The 27818-nt window shown below is 45.5% G+C and overlaps 1 protein-coding gene across 2 annotated transcripts in view; it reads right to left on the bottom strand.

Annotated features, from left to right (window-relative positions):
• Positions 1 to 27818, bottom strand: part of fndc3a (fibronectin type III domain containing 3A) — a 158572-nt gene that overhangs the window by 13135 nt on the left and 117619 nt on the right. For both annotated transcript variants that reach the window (XM_031791290.1, XM_031791289.1), the window contains exons 16-25: positions 27217 to 27335; positions 23445 to 23550; positions 18560 to 18753; positions 18193 to 18306; positions 17800 to 17949; positions 9618 to 9840; positions 3664 to 3802; positions 2891 to 3103; positions 885 to 1051; positions 178 to 308 (exon numbers count right to left, since the gene is read on the bottom strand). In XM_031791290.1, the coding sequence (XP_031647150.1) occupies positions 178 to 308; positions 885 to 1051; positions 2891 to 3103; positions 3664 to 3802; positions 9618 to 9840; positions 17800 to 17949; positions 18193 to 18306; positions 18560 to 18753; positions 23445 to 23550; positions 27217 to 27335 (1556 nt within the window). The remainder of the gene's footprint in view (positions 1 to 177; positions 309 to 884; positions 1052 to 2890; positions 3104 to 3663; positions 3803 to 9617; positions 9841 to 17799; positions 17950 to 18192; positions 18307 to 18559; positions 18754 to 23444; positions 23551 to 27216; positions 27336 to 27818) is intronic.

Here is a 27818-nt window from a genome sequence, read left to right as displayed (position 1 = left end):
CCTGCCGGTTGGTGACCCTCCGGTTGCACAGCGATGACTTAAGACGGTGACGTGATTTCAATGACAAGCCAACATGGTACGACTTCGGTGAGGTGCTACACATTGACAAAAGCTGTGGTGAGTTTCCACCCCCCCATCCAGTGTTACATAAATCACATCCCTTCTCATTCTTCTTACCTGTTTGTACTCAGAGTTACCCATCATGCTTTGCACCGTGTAGATGATGGGGTCTCCCTTCATGGGCAGCAGGGGCTCCCAGCTCACCTCACAGACTGAAGACATGTCCTCCACACGCTCCACTCTGGGAGCTAGAGAGAGAAAGTACAACACGCTCAAAGATTAAGGCTGAAAAGTGAGGACAGTGAGGCTGAGGACAGTGAGGCTGAGGACAGTGAGGCTGAAAGGTGAGGACCGTGAGGCTGAAAGGTGAGGACCGTGAGCCTGAAAGGTGAGGACAGTGAAGCTGAGGACAGTGAGGCTGAAAGGTGAGGACAGTGAGGCTGAAAGGTGAGGACAATGAAGCTGAGGACAGTGAGGCTGAAAGGTGAGGACAATGAGGCTGAAAGCTGAGGACAATGAGGCTGAAAGGTGAGGACAGTGAGGCTGAAAGCTGAGGACAGTGAAGCTGAGGACAGTGAGGCTGAGGACAGTGAGGCTGAGGACAGTGAGGCTGAAAGGTGAGGACAGTGAGGCTGAAAGGTGAGGACAATGAGGCTGAAAGGTGAGGACAATGAGGCTGAAAGGTGAGGACAATGAGGCTGAAAGGTGAGGACAATGAGGCTGAAAGGTGAGTCAGGAAAAAGGTGAGAGGATGGGAGAGAACGGGACAGGAAGTGAGGTAAGAGGACGTGTGGAGGATAGAGGAGCTGAAAAGAGAGACGTACCTTTAATAGGGGCGGGCGGCGAGCGGGGGGTGGTGAAGGTGTAAACCGTGGAGAAGGGACCTTGGCCCGCCTCGTTGAAGGCCTGGATGCGGAACATGTACGAGGTACACTCATTGAGTCGCTGGACTTTGTGAGTGTGGCAGGGCCCTCTGTACAAGGAGACAAACCTGCAGAGGAGAGAGGGGACGGCAGGGGACGACAAGGGAGAGAGGGGACGACAAGGGAGAGAGGGGACGACAGGGGACGACAAGGGAGAGAGGGGACGGCAGGGAAGAGAGGGGACGGCAGGGGAGAGAGGGGACGACAGGGGAGAGAGGGGACGACAGGGGACGACAAGGGAGAGAGGGGACGGCAGGGGAGAGAGGGGACGGCAGGGGAGAGAGGGGACGGCAGGGGAGAGAGGGGACGGCAGGGGAGAGAGGGGACGGCAGGGGAGAGAGGGGACGACAAGGGAGAGAGGGGACGGCAGGGGAGAGAGGGGACGACAAGGGAGAGAGGGGACGGCAGGGGAGAGAGGGGACGGCAGGGGAGAGAGGGGACGGCAGGGGAGAGAGGGGACGACAAGGGAGAGAGGGGACGGCAGGGGAGAGAGGGGACGACAAGGAGAGAGGGGACGGCAGAGGACGACAGGGGAGAGGTATGAAACAGGTTGTCTGCCAGTCTCCTTATTTGAACATGGCAACACATTTAGTTGGAACCATTTCACTAAAACTGAAGGTTGCAGCTTCAAAAGCGGCACCGTATTAACACCTTTCTGCACCATATTAACACCTTTCTGCACCATATTAACACCTTTCTGCACCATATTAACACCTTTCTGCACCATATTAACACCTTTCTGCACCATATTAACACTTTTCTGCGCCATATTAACACCTTTCTGCACCATATTAACACCTTTCTGCACCATATCAACACCTTTCTGCCTGTCTGCACCATATTAACACCTTTCTGCACCATATCAACACCTTTCTGTCTGTCTGCACCATATTAACACCTTTCTGCCTGTCTGCACCATATCAACCTTTCTGCACCATATCAACACCTTTCTGTCTGTCTGCACCATATCAACCTTTCTGCACCATATCAACACCTTTCTGCCTGTCTGCACCATATCAACCTTTATGCACCATATCAACACCTTTCTGTCTGTCTGCACCATATCAAGACCTTTCTGTCTGTCTGCACCATATTAACACCTTTCTGCACCATATCAACACCTTTCTGTCTGTCTGCACCATATTAACACCTTTCTGCACCATATCAACACCTTTCTGTCTGTCTGCACCATATCAAGACTTTTCTGTCTGTCTGTCTGCACCATATCAACACCTTTCTGTCTGTCTGCACCATAGCAACAACTTTCTGCACCATATCAACACCTGTCTGCACCATATCAACACCTGTCTGCACCATATCAACACCTTTCTTCACCATATCAACACCATACCAACACCTTTCTGCCTGTCTGCACCATACCAACACCTGTCTGCACCATACCAACACCTTTCAGCCTGTCTGCACCATATTAACACCTGTCTTCCAGTTGATTTATTGTTCTGACATTGTGAGAATCCTGGGCACCTCTCTGATTCAGAGAGGAAGACATTTCAGTTGAACAACTGACTAGGTATCTCCCCCCCCTTTTCCTTTAGTCCTGGCAAAAACTAGTTGATAGTTTTGAGATCCTGAAGTTTGCACGCCAAACGGGCTGGTGGTCTATTCTATTGTCATGGACATTCTAAGCAACCAAGGTTGCTACGGAGACTAACTACTTCTCCTTTGTTACGTTTATAAATTGCCTGGCTGGGCTGTGGGACAGTGGATAATTCAAATGGAACTTAATAGGTATTACCCGGGAATTATGGTGAATAACTCCCTGCTATCAACCAATCAGCATCCAGGATTCATACAACCTGTTTTATAATGATAGTATATACACACCATATATTTCCATCCAGAGACTCCAGGCTAATGATATTGTGAGGTTTTACCAGGCTACCAACCTGCCTCTCTTGTCTTCCGTCTGCAGCTGGTACTGGAGGGCGTCTGAGGGCGTGGCCTTGGCCGGTCCGTCACCCCACTTCAGCCTGAGGGTCTGGTGGCTGAACGCAGTACACTCTAGCCGGGGGGGCTGGGGAGGGAGAGGTTTGGTCTTCAACTTAAAGGTGTGGCTAAACGGACCTGATCCTAGGTTGTTCAGAGCCTGGATACGAATCCTACAGAGAGATGAGAGGAAGAAAGAAAAATGTAGGGAGGAGAGCCAGAGAGATGGTTTAGAGGTGTGTATGAGGCAGAGTGTCTCTGTACCTGGTGTAGTGTGTGTGTGGTGTGTGTGTACCTGGTGTAGTGTGTGGTGTGTGTGTACCTGGTATAGTGTGTACACCCGGTGTAGTGTGTATGTGTATGTGTGTGTGTGTACCTGTAGCTGGTGTAGTGTGTGTGTGGTGTGTACCTGTAGCTGGTGTAGTGTGTGTGTGGTGTGTACCTGTAGCTGGTGTAGTGTGTGTGTGTGTACACCTGGTGTAGTGTGTGTGTGGTGTGTACCTGTAGCTGGTGTAGTGTGTGTGTGTACCTGTAGCTGGTGTAGTGTGTGTGTGTACACCTGGTGTAGTGTGTGTGTGTGTGTGTGTGTGTGTACCTGTAGCTGGTGTAGTGTGTACCTGTAGCTGGTGTAGTGTGTGTGTGTGTGTGTGTGTACACCTGGTGTAGTGTGTGTGTGTGTGTGTACCTGTAGCTGGTGTAGTGTGTGTGTGTGTGTGTGTGTGTGTGTGTGTACCTGTAGCTGGTGTCCGGTTGCAGATGCTGAATGATATACTTGGTGACTGGCCCGACAGAGATGGACTGTCTCTCTCCCAGGTCTATGAGGTAGGAGGAGATCTCAGCCCCGTGGTCGCACGGCGGCTCCCAACCAACAGCTACAATAATAACAACAATTTGAATATTATATAGTGCTTCTCAATCTCATTTCAATTCAATTAACTGTTTCCTTTTTTTTACCTTTATTTAACCAGGCAAGTCAGTTAAGAACAAATTCTTATTTTCAATGACGGCCTGGGAACTGTGGGTTAACTGCCTGTTCAGGGGCAGAACGACAGATTTGTACCTTGTCAGCTCGGGGGTTTGAACTTGCAACCTTCCGGTTACTAGTCCAACGCTCTAACCACTAGGCTACCCTGCCGCCTCTACACTCTAACCACTAGGCTACCCTGCCACCTACACACTCTAACCACTAGACTACCCTGCCTCCTCTACACTCTAACCACTAGACTACCCTGCCTCCTCCACACTCTAACCACTAGACTACCCTGCCGCCTCTACACTCTAACCACTAGACTACCCTGCCGCCTCTACACTCTAACCACTAGGCTACCCTGCCACCTCTACACTCTAACCACTAGGCTACCCTGCCACCTCTACACTCTAACCACTAGGCAACCTGCCGCCCCAGTTACTTTGGGAACGTCTGCAACAACACCTCTCGACACACCACACGGATACATTTTGTATTAAACCCTTATTTAACTAAATTTACTGAGAACACATTCTCATTTATAGCAACGACCTGGGGAATAGTTACAGGGGAGAGGAATGAACCAATTGGATGCTGGGGATGATTAGGCAACCGTGATGGTATGAGGGACAGCTTGGGAATTTAGTCAGGACACCAGGGTTAACACCCCTCCTCTTACGATAAGGGCCATGGGATCTTTAGTGACCAGACACACAGGGCAATGTCCCCAATCACTGCCCTGGGGCATTGGGATATATATATCTACAGTACCAGTCAAATGTTTGGACACACCTACTCATTCAAGGGTTGTTCTTTATTTTTTACTATTTTCTACATTGTAGAATAATAATGAAGACATCACAACTATGAAATAACACATACAGTGGGGCAAAAAAGTATTTAGTCAGCCAACAATTGTGCAAGTTCTCCCACTTAAAAAGATGACACTTAAACATGACAGACAAAATGAGAAAAAAAAATCCAGAAAATCACATTGTAGGATTTTTTATTAATTAATTTGCAAATTATGGTGGAAAATAAGTATGTGGTCAATAACAAAAGTTTATCTCAATACTTTGTTATATACCCTTTGTTGGCAATGACAGAGGTTAAACGTTTTCTGTAAGTCTTCACAAGGTTTTCACACACTGTTGCTGGTATTTTGGCCCATTCCTCCATGCAGATCTCCTCTAGAGCAGTGATGTTTTGGGGCTGTTGCTGGGCAACAAGGACTTTCAACTCCCTCCAAAGATTTTCTGGGGTTGAGGTTGAGAACTGAAGACTGACTAGGCCATTCCAGGACATTGAAATGCTTCTTACGAAGCCACTCCTTCGTTGCCCGGGCGGTGTGTTTGGGATCATTGTCATGCTGAAAGAACCAGCCACGTTTCATCTTCAATGCCCTTGCTGATGGAAGGAGGTTTTCATTCAAAATCTCACGATACATGGCCCCATTCATTCTTTCCTTTACACGGATCAGTCGTCCTGGTCCCTTTACAGAAAAACAGCCCCAAAGCATGATGTTTCCACCCCCATGATTCACAGTAGGTATGATGTTCTTTGGATGCAACTCAGCATTCTTTGTCCTCCAAACACGACGAGTTGAGTTTTTACCAGAAAGTTATATTTTGGTTTCATCTGACCATATGACATTCTCCTCGTCTTCTTCTGGATCATCCAAATGCTCTCTAGCAAACTTCAGACGGGCCTGGACATGTACTGGCTTAAGCAGGGGGACATGTCTGGCACTGCAGGATTTGATTCCCTGGCGGCGTAGTGTGTTACTGATGGTAGGCTTTGTTACTTTGGTCCCAGCTCTCTGCAGGTCATTAACTAGGTCCCCCCGTGTGGTTCTGGGATTTTTGCTCACCGTTCTTGTGATCATTTTGACCCCACGGGGTGAGATCTTGCGTGGAGCCCCAGATCGAGGGAGATTATCAGTGGTCTTGTATGTCTTCCATTTCCTAATAATTGCTCCCACAGTTGATTTCTTCAAATCAAGCTGCTTACCTATTGCAGATTCAGTCTTCCCAGCCTGGTGCAGGTCTACAATTTTGTTTCTGGTGTCCTTTGACAGCTCTTTGGTCTTGGCCATAGTGGAGTTTGGAGTGTGACTGTTTGAGGTTGTGGACAGGTGTATTTTATACTGATAACAAGTTCAAACAGGTGCCATTAATACAGGTAACGAGTGGAGGACAGAGGAGCTTCTTAAAGAAGAAGTTACAGGTCTGTGAGAGCCAGAAATCTTGCTTGTTTGTAGGTGTTGTAGATCTGCATGGAGGAATGGGCCAAAATACCAGCAACAGTGTGTGAAAACCTTGTGAAGACTTACAGAAAACATTTGACCTCTGTCATTGCCAACAAAGGGTTTATAACAAAGGATTGAGATAAACTTTTGTTATTGACCAAATACTTATTTTCCACCATAATTTGCAAATAAATTCATTAAAAATCCTACAATGTGATTTTCTGGATTTTTCTCCCCTCATTTTGTCTGTCATAGTTGAAGTGTACCTATGATGAAAATTACAGGATTCTCATTTTTTTAAGTGGGAGAACTTGCACAATTGGTGGCTGACAAAATATTTTTTTGCCCCAATCATGTAGTAACCAAAAATCGATATATTTTATATTTGAGATTCTTCAAATAGCCACCCTTTGCCTTGATGACAGCTTTGCACACTCTTGGCATTCTCTCAACCAGCTTCATGAGGAATGACTTTTACAACAGTCTTGAAGGAGTTCCCACATATGCTGAGCACTTGTTGGCTGCTTTTCATTCACTCTGTGGTCCAACTCATCCCAAACCATCTCAATTGGGTTGAGGTCGGGGGATTGTGGAGGCCAGGTCATCTGATGCAGCACTCCATCACTCTCCTTCTTGGTCAAATAGCCCTTACCAAGTCTGGAGGTGTGTTGGGTCATTTTCCTGTTAAAAAAACAAATGATAGTCCCACTAAGCCCAAACCAGATGAGATGGTGTACAAAGCTTCTACCCCCAAGCCATAAGACTGCTGAACAATTAAATAGCCAATTGGCAATGCCCCTTTTTTACACTGCTGCTACTCGGTGTATGTTACCTACGCATAGTCACTTCACCCCCAACAACAAGTACAAATTACCTCAACTAACCTGTACCCCCGCACCCTGACTCTGTACCGGTACCCCCAGTATATAGCCTCCACATTGACTCTGTACCGGTACCCCCGGTATATAGCCTCCACATTGACTCTGTACCGGTACCCCCGGTATATAGCCTCCACATTGACTCTGTACCGGTACCCCCTGTATATAGCCTCCACATTGACTCTGTACCGGTACCCCCGGTATATAGCCTCCACATTGACTCTGTACCGGTACCCCCCGGTATATAGCCTCCACATTGACTCTGTACCGGTACCCCCTGTATATAGCCTCCACATTGACTCTGTACCGTAATACCCTGTATATAGCCTCCACATTGACTCTGTACCGTAATACCCTGTATATAGCCTCCACATTGACTCTGTACCGTAATACCCTGTATATAGCCTCCACATTGACTCTGTACCGTAATACCCTGTATATAGCCTCCACATTAACTCTGTACCGTAATACCCTGTATAAAGACTCGTTATTCTTATTGTGTTACTTTTTATTCTTCGTTTTTATTTTAGTCTACTGTACTTGGTAAATATTTTCTTCTTCTTGAACTGCACTGTTGGTTAAGGGCTTGTCAGTCAGCATTTCACGGTAAAGTCTATACTTGTTGTATTCAGTGGCATGTGACAAATACAGTTTGATTTGAAGAGCAAACCAGATGGGATGGCGTATCGCTGGTTAAGTGATAGTCATGCTGGTTAAGTGTGCCTTAAATTCTAAATAAATCACTGACAGTGTCACCAGTGTCAGTGCTGGTTAAGTGTGCCTTAAATTCTAAATAAATCACTGACAGTGTCACCAGCAAAGCACCATTACACCTCCTCCTCCATGCTTCACATTGGGAACAACACATGCTGAGATCATCCGTTCACCTACTCTGCATCTCACAAAGACATGGCGGTTGGAACCAAAAATCTCAAATTTGGACTCACCAGACCAAAGCACAGATTTTCATCAGTCTAATGTCCATTGCTCGTGTTTCTTGGCCCAAGCAAGTCTCTTCTACTTATTGGTGTCCTTTAGAAGTGGTTTCTTTGCAGCAATTCAACCATGAAGGCCTGATTCACACAGTCTCCTCTGAACAGTTGATGTTGAGATGTGTCTGTTACTTGAACTCTGTGAAGCATTTATTTGGGCTGCAATTTCTGAGACTGGTAACTCTAATGAACGTATCCTCTGCAGCAGAGGTAACTCTGGGTCTTCCATTCCTGTGGCGGTCCTCATGAGAGACAGGTAACTCTAATGAACGTATCCTCTGCAGCAGAGGTAACTCTGGGTCTTCCTTTCCTGTGGCGGTCCTCATGAGAGCCAGTTTTCATCACAGCGCTTGATGGTTTTTGCGACTGCACTTTGAAGAAATGTTCAAAGTTTACGTATTGTTGGAATCAGCTAAACTTTGAACATTGAGATATTAAATGAAATATAGGAAATGAAAGAGACTGGGTGTTATGTTAGAAGTTAATGGTTCTCAGAAGACAGAAGGCTTTGGAATGTGTTTGATGGAGGAGAGGACAGTGATGTGATGATACAGGGGAGACAGATGGACATCTGGGTATTAGGTGAAGGAGGGGTTGAGGTCAGGAGGAGAGGAGAGCGATGTGTTGATACAGGGAGACAGATGGACATCTGGGTAATAGGTGAAGGAGGGGTTGAGGTCAGGAGGTGAGGACAGTGATGTGTTGATACAGGGGAGACAGATGAAGGAGGGGTTGAGGTCAGGAGGAGAGGAGATCGATGTATTGATACAGGGGAGACAGATGGACATCTGTGTATTAGATGAGAGGTTGAGGTCAGGACAGATTCTCTTAAGAGTAATACATGTTCGGAATCCTGTTACCCTCTTTATTAGCTTCCTGTAGAGCCATAAAAGGATTGGAGAGAAAGGGGAGTGTCATAAGTAGGATGTATATAAACTGAAGTCTGAAATGTTTTGATGTCCGTTTTCAGCTGTTCAGAACCTTTGGGAAGAATAAGCGTCTCTAGTGTCCGTCGGTTATTTGAAAAATAAGACCCCAACAGTATTGACTGACCTTCATGTGTTAAAGTAATGATGGACTGTCATTTCTCTCTGCTTATTTGAGCTGTTCTTACCATAATATGGACTTCCGTCTTTTACCAATTATCTTCTGTATACCACCCCTACCTGGTCACAACACAACTGATTGGCTCAAACGCATTAAGAAGGAGAGATATTCCACAAATGAACTTTTAACAAGGCACATATCTTAATTGAAATGCATTCCAGGTGACTACCTCATGAAGCTGGTTGAGAGAATGCCACGCTTGTGCAAAGCTGTCATCAAGGCAAAGGGGTGGCTACTTTGAAGAATCTCAAATATAAAATAAATGTTGATTTGTTTAACACTTTTTTTTTAGTTACTACATGATTCCATGTGTGTTATTTCATAGTGTTGATGTCTTCACTATTATTCTACAATGTAGAAAATAACCAAAATAAAGAGAAACCCTTGAATGAGTAGGAGTCTAAACTTTTGACTGGTACTGTATATATATATATTTTTAAATGAGGCTTTACAACATTCAACAAGACAAACAAAACAATGACAAACCAAACTGACCTAGACAAGTGGAGGGGGAGTAGAGAGGAGGCGTGGGGGGTCCATCTTCCTCCTCCTCCTCCTCCTCTTCCTCCTCCTCTTCCTCCTGGTCAGTGGAGGTGTGGTATCCCCGTAGCTCCGCCTCTTTGAGGGCATGGACACTGCTGACGGCCGCAGGTACAGAAGGAGGAGTTTGACAGAGGACAGCCTCACTGAACAGACCTACGCCAGCCACGTTCACAGCCTGGAGATGAGATGATACAGAAGAAACACAGGCTGTTAATGCCGTGACACAAGGAGTCTGTCTTCACTGCCAGACAACTAGGATTATGTTTTCGACACTGTCAGTTTCCTATTTTTCCCTGGATTTGATTTGATGTAATCGGAAGATACTAGCTACATTATATATGTATATACAAAAAGTATGTGGACACCCCTTCAAATGAGTGGATTCGGGCCATTTCAGCCACACCCGTTGCTGACAGGTGTATAAACTCGAGTACACAGCCATGCAATCTCCATAGACAAACATTGGCAGTAGAATGGCTCATACTGAAGAGCTCAGTGACTTTCAACGTGGCACCGTCATAGGATACCACCTTTCCTACGAGTCACATTTCTGCCCTGCTAGAGCTGCCCCGGTCAACTGTAAGTGCTGTTATTGTGAAGTGGAAATATCTCGGAGCAACAATGGCTCAGCCGCAAACTCAGCCACACAAGCTCAGAACGAGAAAACAGAGTTTGTTAAAAATCCTCTATCCTCGGTTGCAACATTCACTTCCAAGTTCCAAACCGCCTCTGGAAGCAACATCAGCACAGTAACTATTCGTCGGGAGCTTCATGAAATGGGTTTCCATGGCCGAGCAGCAGCACATTAGCCTAAGATCACCATGCCCAATGCCAAGCGTCGACTGGAGTGGTGTAAAGCTCAACGCTATTGGACTCTGGAGCAGTGGAAACACGTTGTTTGGAGTGATGAATCAGCCTTCACCATCTGGCAGTCCGACGGAAGAATCTGGGTTTGGCGGATGGCAGAAGAACGTTATTTGGCCAATGCATAGTGCCAACTGTAAAGTTTGGTGGAGGAAGAATAATGGTCTGGGGCTGTTTTTCATGGTTCGGGCCCCTTAGATCCAGTGAAGGGACATCTTAATGCTACAGCATACAATGATATTCTAGACGATTCTGTGCATCCAACTTTGTGGCAACAGATAGGTGAAGGCCCTTTCCTGTTTCAGCATGACAACGCCCCCGTGCACAAAGCGAGGTCCATACAGAAATGGTTTGTCAATATCGGTGTGGAAGAACTTGACTGGCCTTCACAGAGCCCTCACCTCAACCCCATCGAACACCTTTAGGATGAATTGGAACACCGACTGTGAGCCAGGCCTTATCGCCCAACATCAGTGTTCCCGACCTCACTAATGCTCGTGGCTGAATGGAAGCAAGGCACCGCAGCAATGTTCCAACATCTAGTGGAAAGCCTTCCCAGAAGAGTGGAGGCTGTTATAGCAGCAATGTTCCAACATCTAGTGGAAAGCCTTCCCAGAAGAGTGGAGGCTGTTATAGCAGCAAAGGGAGGACCAACTCTATATTAATGACCATGATTTTGTAATGAGATGTGTGACCAGCAGGTGTCAACATAGCTTTGGTCACATAGTGTATCTGTGCCTTGGGTGTTGTCTATCCTTAGCAGCTAGGGAACCAAATGTATAGTTGTAATGGCCACTTTGGACCACTAGGTGGTAGTGAGTGTACACCAGTCTCCAGCTCTGCCTCCAACTCCTCACTGTATGGTGCCTCACATACTCTTGTAGATCAGGGGTCCCCAATCACATTTAGGAACAATTTTTCCTTGAGCGGAAGGCTGGGGTGCCTGAACATGGTAATAAATCATTTGGAAAATGCGAATTGACCGCAACAATCCCAAACAGATATAATATTTGAGAAAAACAAAATAATTTCCAACCTTGATTACATTGGGATAAGATTACAAATCTCTATTTGTGTGTCGGAACCGGTTTCCTAAAATAAAACCACTGAGCTCATTTCCTGGTGATTTTACGTCCAAAAATAGTGCTTTAATAAAATATTCACACTCCTTAACTGATTCCACCTTTGTTGTGTTACCGCCTGAATATAAAATGGATTAAATCGAGGTGAACAACAACCAATTTTACAGAGTTTGTATAATTTTATAAAGAAAAATGGGCAAATATTGTCCAATCCAGGTGTGGAAAGCTCTTAGAGACTTACCCAGAAAGACTCACAGCTGTAATCGATCTTAGAGACTTACCCAGAGAGACTCACAGCTGTAATCACTCTTAGAGACTTACCCAGAAAGACTCACAGCTGTAATCACTCTTAGAGACTCACCCAGAAAGACTCACAGCTGTAATCACTCTTAGAGACTTACCCAGAAAGACTCACAGCTGTAATCGCTCTTAGAGACTCACCCAGAAAGACTCACAGCTGTAATCGCTCTTAGAGACTTACCCAGAAAGACTCACAGCTGTAATCACTCTTAGAGACTCACCCAGAAAGACTCACAGCTGTAATCGCTCTTAGAGACTTACCCAGAAAGACTCACAGCTGTAATCACTCTTAGAGACTCACCCAGAAAGACTCACAGCTGTAATCACTCTTAGAGACTCACCCAGAAAGACTCACAGCTGTAATCACTCTTAGAGACTTACCCAGAAAGACTCACAGCTGTAATCGCTCTTAGAGACTTACCCAGAAAGACTCACAGCTGTAATCACTCTTAGAGACTCACCCAGAAAGACTCACAGCTGTAATCGCTCTTAGAGACTTACCCAGAAAGACTCACAGCTGTAATCGCTCTTAGAGACTTACCCAGAAAGACTCACAGCTGTAATCACTCTTAGAGACTCACCCAGAAAGACTCACAGCTGTAATCACTCTTAGAGACTCACCCAGAAAGACTCACAGCTGTAATCGCTCTTAGAGACTTACCCAGAAAGACTCACAGCTGTAATCACTCTTAGAGACTCACCCAGAAAGACTCACAGCTGTAATCACTCTTAGAGACTTACCCAGAAAGACTCACAGCTGTAATCACTTCCAAAGATGATTTTAACATGTATTGACTCAGGGGTGTGAATACTTAAAGATAAATAACACTTTAAAAAAAAAAACATTTTATTACATTTAAAACAGACTGTTTAAAATAGAGATCAGCCCGTAAATGGAGGCCGCTGAAGTCTGAATCACGTGAGGGTGGAAGACAGTCAACTGACAGACCTGTTGGGGAATGCTTGGCGTGTTAGCTGGTTAGAAGGCCGAGCCACAAACCGCTAAAACATGGCATCCTGCAGAAAACTACGTGTTGAGACGAACATGGTGGCGAATTCATCAAAGAAGTGCCAGTAGCATGGCTAATCTCATGAAGGAGATAAAGAGACTAGGAATATAGATGGAAAAAATATGGACCAAATGAAGATGACTATTAAAAAAAAAAAAAGCTAGCTACCGAGAACAGCAATAACAGAAACACCTAACCGCTAAAACATGGCATCAATACACCACCAGATTACCCTGGTGTAGAGGAGATATCTTTAATACAACACCAGATTACCCTGGTGTAGAGGAGATATCTTTAATACAACACCAGATTACCCTGGTGTAGAGGAGATATCTTTAATACAACACCAGATTACCCTGGTGTAGAGGAGATATCTTTAATACAACACCAGATTACCCTGGTGTAGAGGAGATATCTTTAATACAACACCAGATTACCCTGGTGTAGAGGAGATATCTTTAATACAACACCAGATTACCCTGGTGTAGAGGAGATATCTTTAATACAACACCAGATTACCCTGGTGTAGAGGAGATATCTTTAATACAACACCAGATTACCCTGGTGTAGAGGAGATATCTTTAATACAACACCAGATTACCCTGGTGTAGAGGAGATATCTTTAATACAACACCAGATTACCCTGGTGTAGAGGAGATATCTTTAATACAACACCAGATTACCCTGGTGTAGAGGAGATATCTTTAATACAACACCAGATTACCCTGGTGTAGAGGAGATATCTTTAATACAACACCAGATTACCCTGGTGTAGAGGAGATATCTTTAATACACATTACCTGTGTAGGATTACCCAGATTACCCTGGTGTAGAGGAGATATCTTTAATACAACACCAGATTACCCTGGTGTAGAGGAGATATCTTTAATACAACACCAGATTACCCTGGTGTAGAGGAGATATCTTTAATACAACACCAGATTACCCTGGTGTAGAGGAGATATCTTTAATACAACACCAGATTACCCTGGTGTAGAGGAGATATCTTTAATACAACACCAGATTACCCTGGTGTAGAGGAGATATCTTTAATACAACACACCAGATTACCCTGGTGTAGAGGAGATATCTTTAATACAACACACCAGATTACCCTGGTGTAGAGGAGATATCTTTAATTCAACACCAGATTACCCTGGTGTAGAGCAGATATCTTTAATACAACACACCAGATTACCCTGGTGTAGAGGAGATATCTTTAATACAACACACCAGATTACCCTGGTGTAGAGGAGATATCTTTAATACAACACCAGATTACCCTGGTGTAGAGGAGATATCTTTAATACAACACCAGATTACCCTGGTGTAGAGGAGATATCTTTAATACAACACCAGATTACCCTGGTGTAGAGGAGATATCTTTAATACAACACCAGATTACCCTGGTGTAGAGGAGATATCTTTAATACAACACCAGATTACCCTGGTGTAGAGGAGATATCTTTAATACAACACACCAGATTACCCTGGTGTAGAGGAGATATCTTTAATACAACACCAGATTACCCTGGTGTAGAGGAGATATCTTTAACACACCAGATTACCCTGGTGTAGAGGAGATATCTTTAATACAACACCAGATTACCCTGGTATAGAGGAGATATCTTTAATACAACACCAGATTACCCTGGTGTAGAGGAGATATCTTTAATACAACACCAGATTACCCTGGTGTAGAGGAGATATCTTTAATACAACACCAGATTACCCTGGTGTAGAGGAGATATCTTTAATACAACACCAGATTACCCTGGTGTAGAGGAGATATCTTTAATACAACACCAGATTACCCTGGTGTAGAGGAGATATCTTTAATACAACACCAGATTACCCTGGTGTAGAGGAGATATCTTTAATACAACACCAGATTACCCTGGTGTAGAGGAGATATCTTTAATACAACACCAGATTACCCTGGTGTAGAGGAGATATCTTTAATACAACACCAGATTACCCTGGTGTAGAGGAGATATCTTTAATACAACACCAGATTACCCTGGTGTAGAGGAGATATCTTTAATACAACACCAGATTACCCTGGTGTAGAGGAGATATCTTTAATACAACACCAGATTACCCTGGTGTAGAGGAGATATCTTTAATACAACACCAGATTACCCTGGTGTAGAGGAGATATCTTTAATACAACACCAGATTACCCCGGTGTAGAGGAGATATCTTTAATACAACACCAGATTACCCTGGTGTAGAGGAGTTATCTTTAATACAACACACCAGATTACCCTGGTATAGAGGAGATATCTTTAATACAACACCAGATTACCCTGGTGTAGAGGAGATATCTTTAATACAACACCAGATTACCCTGGTGTAGAGGAGATATCTTTAATACAACACCAGATTACCCTGGTGTAGAGGAGATATCTTTAATACAACACCAGATTACCCTGGTGTAGAGGAGATATCTTTAATACAACACCAGATTACCCTGGTGTAGAGGAGTTATCTTTAATACAACACCAGATTACCCTGGTGTAGAGGAGATATCTTTAATACAACACCAGATTACCCTGGTGTAGAGGAGATATATTTAATACAACACCAGATTACCCTGGTGTAGAGGAGATATCTTTAATACAACACCAGATTACCCTGGTGTAGAGGAGATATCTTTAATACAACACCAGATTACCCTGGTGTAGAGGAGATATCTTTAACACACCAGATTACCCTGGTGTAGAGGAGATATCTTTAATACAACACCAGATTACCCTGGTGTAGAGGAGTTATCTTTAATACAACACCAGATTACCCTGGTGTAGAGGAGATATCTTTAATACAACACCAGATTACCCTGGTGTAGAGGAGATATCTTTAATACAACACCAGATTACCCTGGTGTAGAGGAGATATCTTTAACACACCAGATTACCCTGGTGTAGAGGAGTTATCTTTAATACAACACCAGATTACCCTGGTGTAGAGGAGATATCTTTAATACAACACCAGATTACCCTGGTGTAGAGGAGATATCTTTAATACAACACCAGATTACCCTGGTGTAGAGGAGATATCTTTAATACAACACCAGATTACCCTGGTATAGAGGAGATATCTTTAATACAACACACCAGATTACCCTGGTATAGAGGAGATATCTTTAATACAACACCAGATTACCCTGGTATAGAGGAGATATCTTTAATACAACACCAGATTACCCTGGTGTAGAGGAGATATCTTTAATACAACACCAGATTACCCTGGTGTAGAGGAGATATCTTTAATACAACACCAGATTACCCTGGTGTAGAGGAGATATCTTTAATACAACACCAGATTACCCTGGTGTAGAGGAGATATCTTTAATACAACACCAGATTACCCTGGTGTAGAGGAGTTATCTTTAATACAACACCAGATTACCCTGGTGTAGAGGAGATATCTTTAATACAACACCAGATTACCCTGGTGTAGAGGAGATATCTTTAATACAACACCAGATTACCCTGGTGTAGAGGAGATATCTTTAATACAACACCAGATTACCCTGGTGTAGAGGAGATATCTTTAATACAACACCAGATTACCCTGGTGTAGAGGAGATATCTTTAATACAACAGGGTAATCTGGTGTTGTATTAAAGATAACTCCTCTCCGCACACTACTCATTGAGAAAGACACTAAATTTGTTTTATTGCTACTGTAGGTAGCATTGAGTAGCGCTAGTCAGCTGGACCTGGGACAAAATATCCCCTATAGCTTGGTCTATAGCTTGGTCTATAGCTTGGTCTATAGCTTGGTCTATAGCTTGTCCTATAGCTTGTCCTATAGCTTGTCCTATAGCTTGGTCTATAGCTTGGTCTATAGCTTGTCCTATAGCTTGTCCTATAGCTTGTCCTATAGCTTGGTCTATAGCTTGGTCTATAGCTTGGTCTATAGCTTGGTCTATAGCTTGGTCTATAGCTTGGTCTATAGCTTGTTCTCCAGCTTGTCCTATAGCTTGTCCTATAGCTTGGTCTATAGCTTGGTCTATTGCTTGGTCTATTGCTTGTCCTATAGCTTGTCCTATAGCTTGTCCTATAGCTTGTCCTATAGCTTGTCCTATAGCTTGTCCTATAGCTTGTCCTATAGCTTGTCCTATAGCTTGTTCTCCAGCTTGTTCTCCAGCTTGTTCTCCAGCTTGTTCTCCAGCTTGTTCTCCATCGTCTTTTTAAATAGTTAACCAACGTGTTTTCAGCACTTTCATTTCCCTGACTGATCAAAACTCATTTTCACATGGCTCTCTGTCGTCTCTCTGTCGTCTCTCTGTCGTCTCTCTGTCGTCTCTCTCTCGTCTCTCTCTCTCGTCTCTCTCTCTCGTCTCTCTCTCTCTCGTCTCTCTCTCTCTCGTCTCTCTCTCTCTCGTCTCTCTCTCGTCTCTCTGTCGTCTCTCTGTCGTCTCTCTGTCGTCTCTCTGTCGTCTCTCTGTCGTCTCTCTCTCTCGTCTCTCTCTCTCGTCTCTCTGTCGTCTCTCTGTCGTCTCTCTCTGTCGTCTCTCTGTCGTCTCTCTCTCTCGTCTCTCTCTCGTATCTCTGTCGTATCTCTGTCGTATCTCTGTCGTCTCCGCAGCAGAAATATGGTCAGCAATATGCTTGAAACATCAAATCGCAATAAAATCTCAGTATGAAAATAATATCGTTTTGTGCTCAGCACTACTTGTGACAGGGAGATAGTACCGGGTAACCTTTCTGTACTGCTGTCTGGACTCACCTGTAGATAGAAAGTGGTACGCTATAGTAACAGAAATCTGGACTCACCTGTAGATAGAAAGTGGTACGCTATAGTAACAGAAATCTGGACTCACCTGTAGATAGAAAGTGGTACGCTATAGTAACAGAAATCTGGACTCACCTGAACCCGGCAGAAGTAGTTGGTGGCGGGCAGCAGTCCCTTGACCTCGTGGGTGAGGCTGGCACCGCTGAAACACACCTGCATAGTGCCCTGCGCTGCCCCCCACTCCACACGGTACTCTGAGACGACCCCCCCGTTACATGCTGGAGCCTGGGGAGGGGAGGGGAGGGGAGGGGAGGGGAGGGGAGGGGAGAGGAGAGGAGAGGAGAGGAGAGGAGAGGAGAGGAGAGGAGAGGAGGAAAATAGAGGAGCTGTGGTGAGACTGTTAAACACCACAGGATCCATTGATTGATTGGTTCAACACAGACAAAACGTCCGTTTTGATTTAACAGGATGATTTCATGTTGTAGTACAAACCACGTAGAACAGAAGTCACAGGTGTTGTGTTCCTACCTCCCAGCTGACCACAGCCACAGTAGGGGACTTGCAGGTGATGTGAGGGGCCTTACAGGGCTCTGGAGCCCCGGGGCCCATGGTCACCTCACAATGCTCTGACAGGGGTCCGTACTAACACACACACACAACCAAAATACACACACTCATTAGACAGTCAAACTTTCTTTAGTGACACAACTTACAGGAATTGAGGAAATATGGAGGAGAGATTCAGAGAAAGACTAAATTCACTTTTTTGTTCACACCTGAAACATATTTAGTCAAACCTACACACTGACCAAGACTATTGTGTATTATTTATGAACCAACAAAGTGGAGTTCAGTTTTCCCAGCATTCAAGGGATAAAACAAGTCATCGTCTCACCCCAGCCTTGTTGGCGGCCCGAAGGCGGAAGCTGTACGTCCGTCCCGGCAGCAGACTACCCACGGTGCAGTCGACCTCCGAACCTTGGTACACCTCCCTGACCTCCTCTTGACCTGTTGACCCCTGAGGACCAGCGCCACACACCTCCACACTATAGACCGACACCGGGCTGCCACCGCCCACACACGGCGGTCCTGGGAGAGACACACGTATACCAATTAGTTTATTTCATCTTTCAGATTCCAGATTATGCTCATTACGATGATACATTTCTAAAATAGCAGCACATATAATTACAAAGATCAACAAAATTAGCGTTGGCCACTCTGTCTTCAGACAACAGACAGCTTGACAACAGACAGCTTGACAACAGACTGCTTGACAACAGACTGCCTTCAGACAACAGACTGCCTTCAGACAACAGACTGCCTTCAGACAACAGACTGCCTTCAGACAACAGACAGCTTGACAACAGACAGCGTTGGCCACTCTGTCTTCAGACAACAGACAGCTTGACAACAGACAGCTTGACAACAGACTGCTTGACAACAGACAGCGTTGGCCACTCTGTCTTCAGACAACAGACAGCTTGACAACAGACAGCGTTGGCCACTCTGTCTTCAGACAACAGACAGCTTGACAACAGACAGCGTTGGCCACTCTGTCTTCAGACAACAGACAGCTTGACAACAGACAGCGTTGGCCACTCTGTCTTCAGACAACAGACTGCTTGACAACAGACAGCGTTGGCCACTCTGTCTTCAGACAACAGACTGCTTGACAACAGACAGCTTGACAACAGACTGCTTGACAACAGACTGCTTGACAACAGACAGCTTGACAACAGACAGCTTGACAACAGACTGCTTGACAACAGACTGCTTGACAACAGACTGCTTGACAACAGACTGCCTTCAGACAACAGACAGCTTGACAACAGACAGCGTTGGCCACTCTGTCTTCAGACAACAGACAGCTTGACAACAGACAGCGTTGGCCACTCTGTCTTCAGACAACAGACAGCTTGACAACAGACAGCGTTGGCCACTCTGTCTTCAGACAACAGACAGCTTGACAACAGACAGCTTGACAACAGACAGCGTTGGCCACTCTGTCTTCAGACAACAGACTGCTTGACAACAGACAGCGTTGGCCACTCTGTCTTCAGACAACAGACTGCTTGACAACAGACTGCTTGACAACAGACTGCTTGACAACAGACAGCTTGACAACAGACAGCTTGACAACAGACTGCTTGACAACAGACTGCTTGACAACAGACTGCCTTCAGACAACAGACAGCTTGACAACAGACAGCGTTGGCCACTCTGTCTTCAGACAACAGACTGCTTGACAACAGACAGCGTTGGCCACTCTGTCTTCAGACAACAGACTGCTTGACAACAGACAGCGTTGGCCACTCTGTCTTCAGACAACAGACTGCTTGACAACAGACAGCTTGACAACAGACAGCTTGACAACAGACTGCTTGACAACAGACAGCTTGACAACAGACTGCTTGACAACAGACTGCTTGACAACAGACTGCTTGACAACAGACTGCCTTCAGACAACAGACAGCTTGACAACAGACAGCGTTGGCCACTCTGTCTTCAGACAACAGACAGCTTGACAACAGACAGCGTTGGCCACTCTGTCTTCAGACAACAGACAGCTTGACAACAGACAGCTTGACAACAGACTGCTTGACAACAGACTGCTTGACAACAGACTGCTTGACAACAGACTGCTTGACAACAGACAGCTTGACAACAGACAGCTTGACAACAGACAGCTTGACAACAGACAGCTTGACAACAGACTGCTTGACAACAGACTGCTTGACAACAGACTGCTTGACAACAGACTGCCTTCAGACAACAGACAGCTTGACAACAGACTGCTTGGCAACAGACTGCTTGACAACAGACTGCTTGACAACAGACTGCCTTCAGACAACAGACAGCTTGACAACAGACAGCTTGACAACAGACTGCTTGACAACAGACAGCTTGACAACAGACAGCTTGACAACAGACTGCTTGACAACAGACTGCCTTCAGACAACAGACAGCTTGACAACAGACAGCTTGACAACAGACAGCTTGACAACAGACTGCTTGACAACAGACTGCTTGACAACAGACTGCCTTCAGACAACAGACAGCTTGACAACAGACAGCTTGACAACAGACTGCTTGACAACAGACTGCTTGACAACAGACAGCTTGACAACAGACTGCCTTCAGACAACAGACAGCTTGACAACAGACAGCTTGACAACAGACAGCTTGACAACAGACTGCTTGACAACAGACTGCTTGACAACAGACTGCCTTCAGACAACAGACTGCCTTCAGACAACAGACTGCTTGACAACAGACTGCTTGACAACAGACAGCTTGACAACAGACAGCTTGACAACAGACTGCTTGACAACAGACTGCTTGACAACAGACTGCCTGACAACAGACTGCTTGACAACAGACTGCTTGACAACAGACTGCTTGACAACAGACTGCTTGACAACAGACTGCTTGACAACAGACTGCCTTCAGACAACAGACTGCCTTCAGACAACAGACTGCCTTCAGACAACAGACTGCTTGACAACAGACTGCTTGACAACAGACTGCTTGACAACAGACTGCTTGACAACAGACTGCTTGACAACAGACTGCTTGACAACAGACTGCCTTCAGACAACAGACTGCTTGACAACAGACTGCTTGACAACAGACTGCTTGACAACAGACTGCTTGACAACAGACTGCTTGACAACAGACTGCTTGACAACAGACTGCTTGACAACAGACTGCCTTCAGACAACAGACTGCCTTCAGACAACAGACTGCTTGACAACAGACTGCTTGACAACAGACTGCTTGACAACAGACTGCTTGACAACAGACTGCTTGACAACAGACTGCCTTCAGACAACAGACTGCTTGACAACAGACTGCTTGACAACAGACTGCTTGACAACAGACTGCTTGACAACAGACTGCTTGACAACAGACTGCTTGACAACAGACTGCTTGACAACAGACTGCCTTCAGACAACAGACTGCCTTCAGACAACAGACTGCTTGACAACAGACTGCTTGACAACAGACTGCTTGACAACAGACTGCTTGACAACAGACTGCCTTCAGACAACAGACTGCTTGACAACAGACTGCTTGACAACAGACTGCTTGACAACAGACTGCTTGACAACAGACTGCCTTCAGACAACAGACTGCTTGACAACAGACTGCTTGACAACAGACTGCTTGACAACAGACTGCTTGACAACAGACTGCTTGACAACAGACTGCTTGACAACAGACTGCTTGACAACAGACTGCTTGACAACAGACTGCTTGACAACAGACTGCTTGACAACAGACTGCTTGACAACAGACTGCTTGACAACAGACTGCTTGACAACAGACTGCTTGACAACAGACTGCTTGACAACAGACTGCTTGACAACAGACAGCTTGACAACAGACAGCTTGACAACAGACTGCTTGACAACAGACTGCCTTCAGGTAACAGACAGCTTGACAACAGACTGCTTGACAACAGACTGCCTTCAGGTAACAGACTGCTTGACAACAGACGGCCTTCAGGTAACAGACTGCTTGACAACAGACTGCCTTCAGGTAACAGACTGCTTGACAACAGACTGCCTTCAGGTAACAGACTGCTTGACAACAGACTGCCTTCAGGTAACAGACTGCTTGACAACAGACTGCCTTCAGGTAACAGACTGCTTGACAACAGACTGCCTTCAGGTAACAGACTGCTTGACAACAGACTGCCTTCAAGTAACAGACTGCTTGACAACAGACTGCCTTCAAGTAACAGACTGCTTGACAACAGACTGCCTTCAGGTAACAGACTGCTTGACAACAGACTGCCTTCAAGTAACAGACTGCTTGACAACAGACTGCCTTCAGGTAACAGACTGCTTGACAACAGACTACCTTCAGGTAACAGACTGCTTGACAACAGACTGCCTTCAGGTAACAGACTGCTTGACAACAGACTGCCTTCAGGTAACAGACTGCCTTCAGGTAACAGACCGCTTGACAACAGACTCCTAGTGTAGGTTGGCATGATGACAGAGGGGTGGTAGTGTAGGTTGGCGTGGTGACAGAGGGGTGGTAGTGTAGGTCGGCATGGTGACAGAGGGGTGGTAGTGTAGGTCGGCATGATAGCAGAGGGGTGGTAGTGTAGGACAGAGGGGTGGTAGTGTAGGACAGAGGGGTGGTAGTGTAGGTCGGCATGGTGACAGAGGGGTGGTAGTGTAGGACAGAGGGGTGGTAGTGTAGGACAGAGGGGTGGTAGTGTAGGTCGGCATGGTGACAGAGGGGTGGTAGTGTAGGTCGGCATGATAGCAGAGGGGTGGTAGTGTAGGACAGAGGGGTGGTAGTGTAGGTTGGCATGATGACAGAGGGGTGGTAGTGTAGGTTGGCGTGGTGACAGAGGGGTGGTAGTGTAGGTCGGCATGGTGACAGAGGGGTGGTAGTGTAGGTCGGCATGATAGCAGAGGGGTGGTAGTGTAGGACAGAGGGGTGGTAGTGTAGGACAGAGGGGGTGGTAGTGTAGGTCGGCATGGTGACAGAGGGGTGGTAGTGTAGGACAGAGGGGTGGTAGTGTAGGTTGGCATGATGACAGAGGGGTGGTAGTGTAGGTTGGCGTGGTGACAGAGGGGTGGTAGTGTAGGTCGGCATGGTGACAGAGGGGTGGTAGTGTAGGTCGGCATGATAGCAGAGGGGTGGTAGTGTAGGACAGAGGGGGTGGTAGTGTAGGACAGAGGGGTGGTAGTGTAGGTCGGCATGGTGACAGAGGGGTGGTAGTGTAGGTCGGCAGGGGGGATGGCAGAGTGACTCACCCCAACGTAGCTGCACCTCTCTGGCCTTGGGCTTGCCCACCACGCGGGGCGGCTGGCACTGCCCTGGGGGCACCGCGGGAGTCTGGACCTGCAGAGTCTCTGACAGCTGGAACAAAACAACATGTTGATGAGAAAACACCACCACAATTAGAACACAACATTCTACTTGGATAGAAGACCCCTCCATCTGTATATACAGTTAGGACAGCCTTTCTCTCTGCCTTACAAACCCATTTCTATTTAAATGATACAACTGATGAAAAACAATATGTGGATACAATATCCATTGACAATGTAAAACTACACTGCATATTACTGCCACGTTGATCTGCTGTTGTTAGTAACAGTTAAATCTCCATTCCTGTGACAGCCACCCAACATGTGAATGTTCTGTCACTTTATTCTGCCCCCCCCCCCCCCCCCCCCCCCCTCCCCCCTCATCATATAACAGCCGATATGGCTAATTAACAATCATGTTCCTACGCCATGCGACCAGGGCTAACGGATTACAGCGCGCTGTCTGGTACGTACATATGACATGCATCCCAAATGGCACCCTATTCACTATGTAGTGCACTACTTTAGACCCAGGGCTGGCACCCTATTCCATATATAGTGCACTACTTTAGGACCAGGGCTGGCACCCTATTCCACATATAGTGCACTACTTTAGACCCAGGGCTGGCACCCTATTCCATATATAGTGCACTACTTTAGACCTAGGGCTGGCACCCTATTCCATATATAGTGCACTACTTTAGACCTAGGGCTGGCACCCTATTCCATATATAGTGCACTACTTTAGACCCAGGGCTGGCACCCTATTCCACATATAGTGCACTACTTTAGACCAGGGCTGGCACCCTATTCCCTATATAGTGCACTACTTTAGGACCAGGGCTGGCACCCTATTCCATATATAGTGCACTACTTTTTAACCAGAGCAATAGGGGCTAAAACAGAGTAGTGCACTAAATAGGGAACGGAGTCGTGAAGAAGATCATTAATAACCTCCACATGAAGAAATCAGATGAACGACAATCTCGTATTAGAGACGGGCCAGAAATAGACGGCACGGACACCACTGGGATACTACAGCTAGAACCATTCATCATTATGAAGCAGAGGAACTGATGACACAGCTGAGAGAGACATGGAAATAGAAGGCTAGAGAGAGAGAGACATGGAAATAGAAGGCTAGAGAGAGAGACATGGAAATAGAAGGCTAGAGAGAGAGACATGGAAATAGAAGGCTAGAGAGAGAGACATGGAAATAGAAGGCTAGAGAGAAAGAGACATGGAAATAGAAGGCTAGAGAGAGAGAGAGAGACATGGAAATAGAAGGCTAGAGAGAGAGAGACATGGAAATAGAAGGCTAGAGAGAGAGAGACATGGAAATAGAAGGCTAGAGAGAGAGAGAGACATGGAAATAGAAGGCTAGAGAGAGAGAGAGACATGGAAATAGAAGGCTAGAGAGAGAGAGAGACATGGAAATAGAAGGCTAGAGAGAGAGACATGAAAATAGAAGGCTAGAGAGAGAGAGAGACATGGAAATAGAAGGCTAGAGAGAGAGAGACATGGAAATAGAAGGCTAGAGAGAGAGACATGGAAATAGAAGGCTAGAGAGAGAGAGACATGGAAATAGACGGCTAGAGAGAGAGAGAGACATGGAAATAGAAGGCTAGAGAGAGAGAGACATGGAAATAGAAGGCTAGAGAGAGAGAGACATGGAAATAGAACGCTAGAGAGAGAGAGACATGGAAATAGAACGCTAGAGAGAGAGAGACATGGAAATAGAAGGCTAGAGAGAGAGAGACATGGAAATAGAAGGCTAGAGAGAGAGACATGGAAATAGAAGGCTAGAGAGAGAGACATGGAAATAGAAGGCTAGAGAGAGAGACATGGAAATAGAAGGCTAGAGAGAGAGACATGGAAATAGAAGGCTAGAGAGAGAGACATGGAAATAGAAGGCTAGAGAGAGAGACATGGAAATAGAAGGCTATAGAGAGAGAGAGACATGGAAATAGAAGGCTATAGAGAGAGAGAGACATGGAAATAGAAGGCTTGAGAGAGAGAGACATGGAAATAGAAGGCTAGAGAGAGAAACATGGAAATAGAAGGCTAGAGAGAGAGAGACATGGAAATAGAAGGCTAGAGAGAGAGAGACATGGAAATAGAAGGCTAGAGAGAGAGAGACATGGAAATAGAAGGCTAGAGAGAGAGAGACATGGAAATAGAAGGCTAGAGAGAGAGAGAGACATGGAAATAGAAGGCTAGAGAGAGAGACATGGAAATATAAGGCTAGAGAGAGAGACATGGAAATAGAGGCTAGAGAGAGAGAGAGACATGGAAATAGAAGGTTAGAGAGAGAGAGAGACATGGAAAATAGAAGGCTAGAGAGGAGAGAGAGAGAGACATGGAAATAGAAGGCTAGAGAGAGAGAGACATGGAAATAGAAGGCTAGAGAGAGAGAGAGATATGGAAATAGAAGGCTAGAGAGAGAGAGACATGGAAATAGAAGGCTAGAGAGAGAGAGACATGGAAATAGAAGGCTAGAGAGAGAGAGACATGGAAATAGAAGGCTAGAGAGAGAGAGACATGGAAATAGAAGGCTAGAGAGAGAGAGAGACATGGAAATAGAAGGCTAGAGAGAGAGAGAGACATGGAATAGAAGGCTAGAGAGAGAGAGAGACATGGAAATAGAAGGCTAGAGAGAGAGACATGGGAAATAGAGGCTAGAGAGAGAGAGACATGGAAATAGAAGGCTAGAGAGAGAGAGACATGGAAATAGAAGGCTAGAGAGAGAGAGACATGGAATAGAGGCTAGAGAGAGAGACATGGAAATAGAAGGCTAGAGAGAGAGAGACATGGAATAGAAGGCTAGAGAGAGAGACATGGAAATAGAAGGCTTAGAGAGAGAGAGAGCATGGAAATAGAAGGCTAGAGAGAGAGACATGGAAATAGAAGGCTAGAGAGAGAGACTGGAAATAGAAGGCTAGAGAGAGAGAGACATGGAAATAGAAGGTAGAGAGAGAGAGAGACATGGAAATAGAAGGCTAGAGAGAGGAGACAGAATAGAAGGCTAAGAGAGAGACATGGAAATAGAAGGCTAGAGAGAGAGAGACATGGAAATAGAAGGCTAGAGAGAGAGAGACATGGAAATAGAAGGCTAGAGAGAGAGACATGGAAATAGAAGGCTAGAGAGAGAGACATGGAAATAGAAGGCTAGAGAGAGAGAGACATGGAAATAGAAGGCTAGAGAGAGAGAGACATGGAAATAGAAGGCTAGAGAGAGAGAGAGACATGGAAATAGAAGGCTAGAGAGAGAGAGAGACATGGAAATAGAAGGCTAGAGAGAGAGACATGGAAATAGAAGGCTAGAGAGAGAGAGACATGGAAATAGAAGGCTAGAGAGAGAGAGACATGGAAATAGAAGGCTAGAGAGAGAGAGACATGGAAATAGAAGGCTAGAGAGAGAGACATGGAAATAGAAGGCTAGAGAGAGAGAGAGACATGGAAATAGAAGGCTAGAGAGAGAGAGAGACATGGAAATAGAAGGCTAGAGAGAGACATGGAAATAGAAAGTTCTAGAAATTGAGCTATTTTGTTGTGTTAGTTATATCATGAGTGACAATGATATAACGGTGAGAAACGTCACAGACAGGAAGAAGACACGGCTGGTCTAAAGCTCTCATGGCTGCGCGGACTGTGTGTATTGTTCGCTCCAGTACATGCAGAGGTGTGTGTGTGTGGTGCAGTAAGGGTGACTCACTGGGCTTTGCCCCCCCTCACTCATGCAGTAAACTCTGGTCTGGTAGGAGTGGCCTGGCTTCAGCCCCTCACACACATGTTCCATGGCTGGACCACTGTACGCCAGCTCCCACGACACACCTAGTGGGACACACACACACACACACGCGGACAGACAGACGGACAGACAGACAGACACAGAGAGAGACATGAACACACACTACTAAGCCATCTTGTTCTTGGCTATGTTACATACAAAGCCTTCAGGAAGTAGTCATGCAGTAGCCGTTGACTTATTCAGCATTTTATTGTGTTACAGCCTGAATTCAAAATGGATGAAATCTGTTTATTTTCTTCTCACTCATCTAGACACAATACTGCAATAAGGACAAAGTGAAAATATGGTTTTAGAAATGTTTGTAAAAATGTATTGGAAATGAAATCCAGAAATATCTCATTTACATAAGTACTCAAGCCCCTGAGTCAATACATGTTAAAATCATCATTGGCAGTGATTCCAGCTGTGAGTCTTTCTGAGTAAATCTCTAAGAGCTTTCCACACCTGGATTGTACAATATTTGCCCATTCATCTTTTCAAAATTCTTCAAGATCTGTCAAATTGGT

This window comes from Oncorhynchus kisutch, linkage group LG15 (assembly GCF_002021735.2).
Source record: "Oncorhynchus kisutch isolate 150728-3 linkage group LG15, Okis_V2, whole genome shotgun sequence".
NCBI lineage: Eukaryota > Metazoa > Chordata > Actinopteri > Salmoniformes > Salmonidae > Oncorhynchus > Oncorhynchus kisutch.
Note: the sequence above shows the minus strand (reverse complement) of the source record. Positions and strands in the feature narration are given on the sequence as shown.